Source organism: Mytilus edulis, chromosome 6 (genome assembly GCF_963676685.1).
Source record: "Mytilus edulis chromosome 6, xbMytEdul2.2, whole genome shotgun sequence".
In the NCBI taxonomy this organism is placed as follows: domain Eukaryota; kingdom Metazoa; phylum Mollusca; class Bivalvia; order Mytilida; family Mytilidae; genus Mytilus; species Mytilus edulis.
In genome coordinates this window covers 68851817-68854151 of record NC_092349.1, presented here as the reverse complement: position 1 = coordinate 68854151, position 2335 = coordinate 68851817, and the positions used below count along the sequence as shown (strand labels likewise).

General features: G+C 34.0%; 1 protein-coding gene across 1 annotated transcript; it reads left to right on the top strand.

Moving 5' to 3' along the window:
* Positions 1-218: 218 nt before the first annotated feature.
* Positions 219-1871, top strand: LOC139526571 (uncharacterized). Its single transcript, XM_071321729.1, has one exon. The coding sequence runs from the start codon at positions 219-221 to the stop codon at positions 1869-1871; it is 1653 nt and encodes a 550-aa protein (XP_071177830.1).
* The last annotated feature ends 464 nt before the right edge of the window (positions 1872-2335 follow it).

The window sequence follows — 2335 nt, the reverse complement described above, 5'->3', positions numbered from 1 at the left end:
AACACCAAAAGTTTTACCCTGTTCCCATTTATTTTGTGAAGTTTGCATATCAGAGTATATAATATCGACCACTAATAAACCGGAACAAAAAACATACAACTGTCCAGTGTGTAGGGTCGAAATCGAAATAAACAATCCAACTAGTCATAATTCTACTTGGGTTCACGATCTTCCAACAGCTGAAGGTCGTCAAAAAAAATTATACAAATCGTCCAACCATGCAAAATAAACAACAATGTCACCCATGTGAACGTTCTGAGAATGTATCAATCGATGCCACAGTTTGGTGTAGTAATTGTGGTGAAGCTTTCTGTCAGAAATGTTGCGATCTTCATCGTCGGTTTAGGACTACTACAACACATAAAACTTTTCCAATTACCACTACAACAAACGAGGACTTTACGTTCTTGGCCGAAACAAATGAATTTTGTAGTAAACACGAGACGAAGCCGTTAGACGTTTACTGTATAGACCATTCAGTTCCATGCTGCGTCGTTTGTCTAACTGTAAACCATAGAACATGTGAAGTGAAATATATAGAAGAATTGGGTGACGTAAAAGCAGAAAATATTGAGCTTTTTCTGATTGAATTAGATGATGTAAAATGCAGTTTAAACAAGCTGATCAAATCAAAAGCTAGAAATAAAGAAAGCTTAAAATCATCTTTTCAGACCATTGAAAAAGAAGCTATTTCAACAACCACCAATCTGAAGAAAGGAATGGACGATCTCTGTCAAAAATTTATCAAAAATTCAGGTTTAATGCAAGACGATTTACTAACCGAACTTGATAACGTCATAAAACAAGCACAAGGACACACATTAGCTTTAGATGATTGGATTTCAAGATTAAGAACAGTAAACTCCTTTGGATCAAGAAGTCAAACATTGGTAGCAAAACAGAATATTAAGGCTGAATTAGCAAATAAAGAATCAAATATCAAAAGCCTCTTGAATGAAAATCAGGATATTGATGTGTCAACTGGTTTTAAGGAAAATTCAGAAGCTTTGTCAAAGGTTGAAATGCTAGGGGAAATATCAGTTTTAAAACATATCAACAAAATTTCAGATAAAAGGAACAATTTATTCAAATCCATTAGTGTTCAACTTGAGACATTATCACTTAAATTTCGGTCTATATTAGGGTTTAAAGAAAAAGAATTTATGAGTGGTGTTTGTTTAAATTCCGAAAAATGTGTTGTCATTTCTTCAACTGAACTGTGTGAAATTATAAACATACAAACTAACCAGATTGTCACCTCCGTTTCCTTGAGCCAAGTATATCAACCCAAACACATTTGTTATGACAAAAGTACTGAACGTTTATTTGTGACCTTAAATAGCAATCGCGGTGTAAGTTGTGAGATAAAAGAAGACAACATGAAACAAGTAAAAGTTCATTCTTTCAAAAACAATGTATGTGGAATTGATATGTTTGACGAAAAGTTGTATATTTTGAGCGACGAAGTCTTGCAGACTCCTGATATGGACAATCCGAGTGTGTTTATGCAGACTTATACAAGTGGAGCAGTAGATGACCTTGCAGTCGATAAGGGATCAAGTCGCTTAGCTGTTACAAAACAAAGGTCAAAAAGTGTCAGCTTCACAACATTTCAGGAGAGAAAAATTAGAAATACTGTTACGTGCACACAAACACCAGTAGCCTTGGCTTTTGGGCCAGATGGCATTCTTTTTGTCGCAGATGTCAAATGTTGCATCAGTGTTGTATCGAAAAATGAACAAAACTTGCTACCATTGATAGAAAAACTTGAAAAATTGAAGAACGTTAGAGATATATGGACTGACATCGATTCGAATGCTCTTTTTGTTTGTGGAGTGAACTATATTGAAATATATGACATACAATGGTGACAGTCAAACACATTAGTTTTTGTAACTTAAAAATCTGTTGGAAATTCATTATCTTTTCAGCCATATTTATGTTACTGGAATGTTTAAAAGGTCATATGCGTTTGATTTCAAATAATCTATCCATTTAATGCATGGTGTGTAAAATGTATTATTGAGTTTACCCATCGAACTAGAGATCAAGGATACAACATAAACAGTTAAGTATGCCTTATATTTTGACTTACATCTAGAAATTAATACTAAGGGTCGGTTAAAATAGATTATTACCTTAGCCCTATTTAGCACTACTTTTTGGAATTTTGGATCCTCAATCAGGTCAATGTTCTTCCAACTTTGTACTTGTTTGGCTTTATAACCAATTTGATCTGAGCGTCACTGATGAGTCTTATGTAGACGAAACGCGCGTCTGGCGTATTAAATTATAATCCTGGTATCTTTGATAACTATTTTACTGTACAATCGAA

What these genes read in the sequence shown, in the direction of transcription:
- LOC139526571 (XM_071321729.1), top strand. Translation starts at nt 219, where the DNA reads ATGCAAAATAAACAACAATGTCACCCATGTGAACGTTCTGAGAATGTA.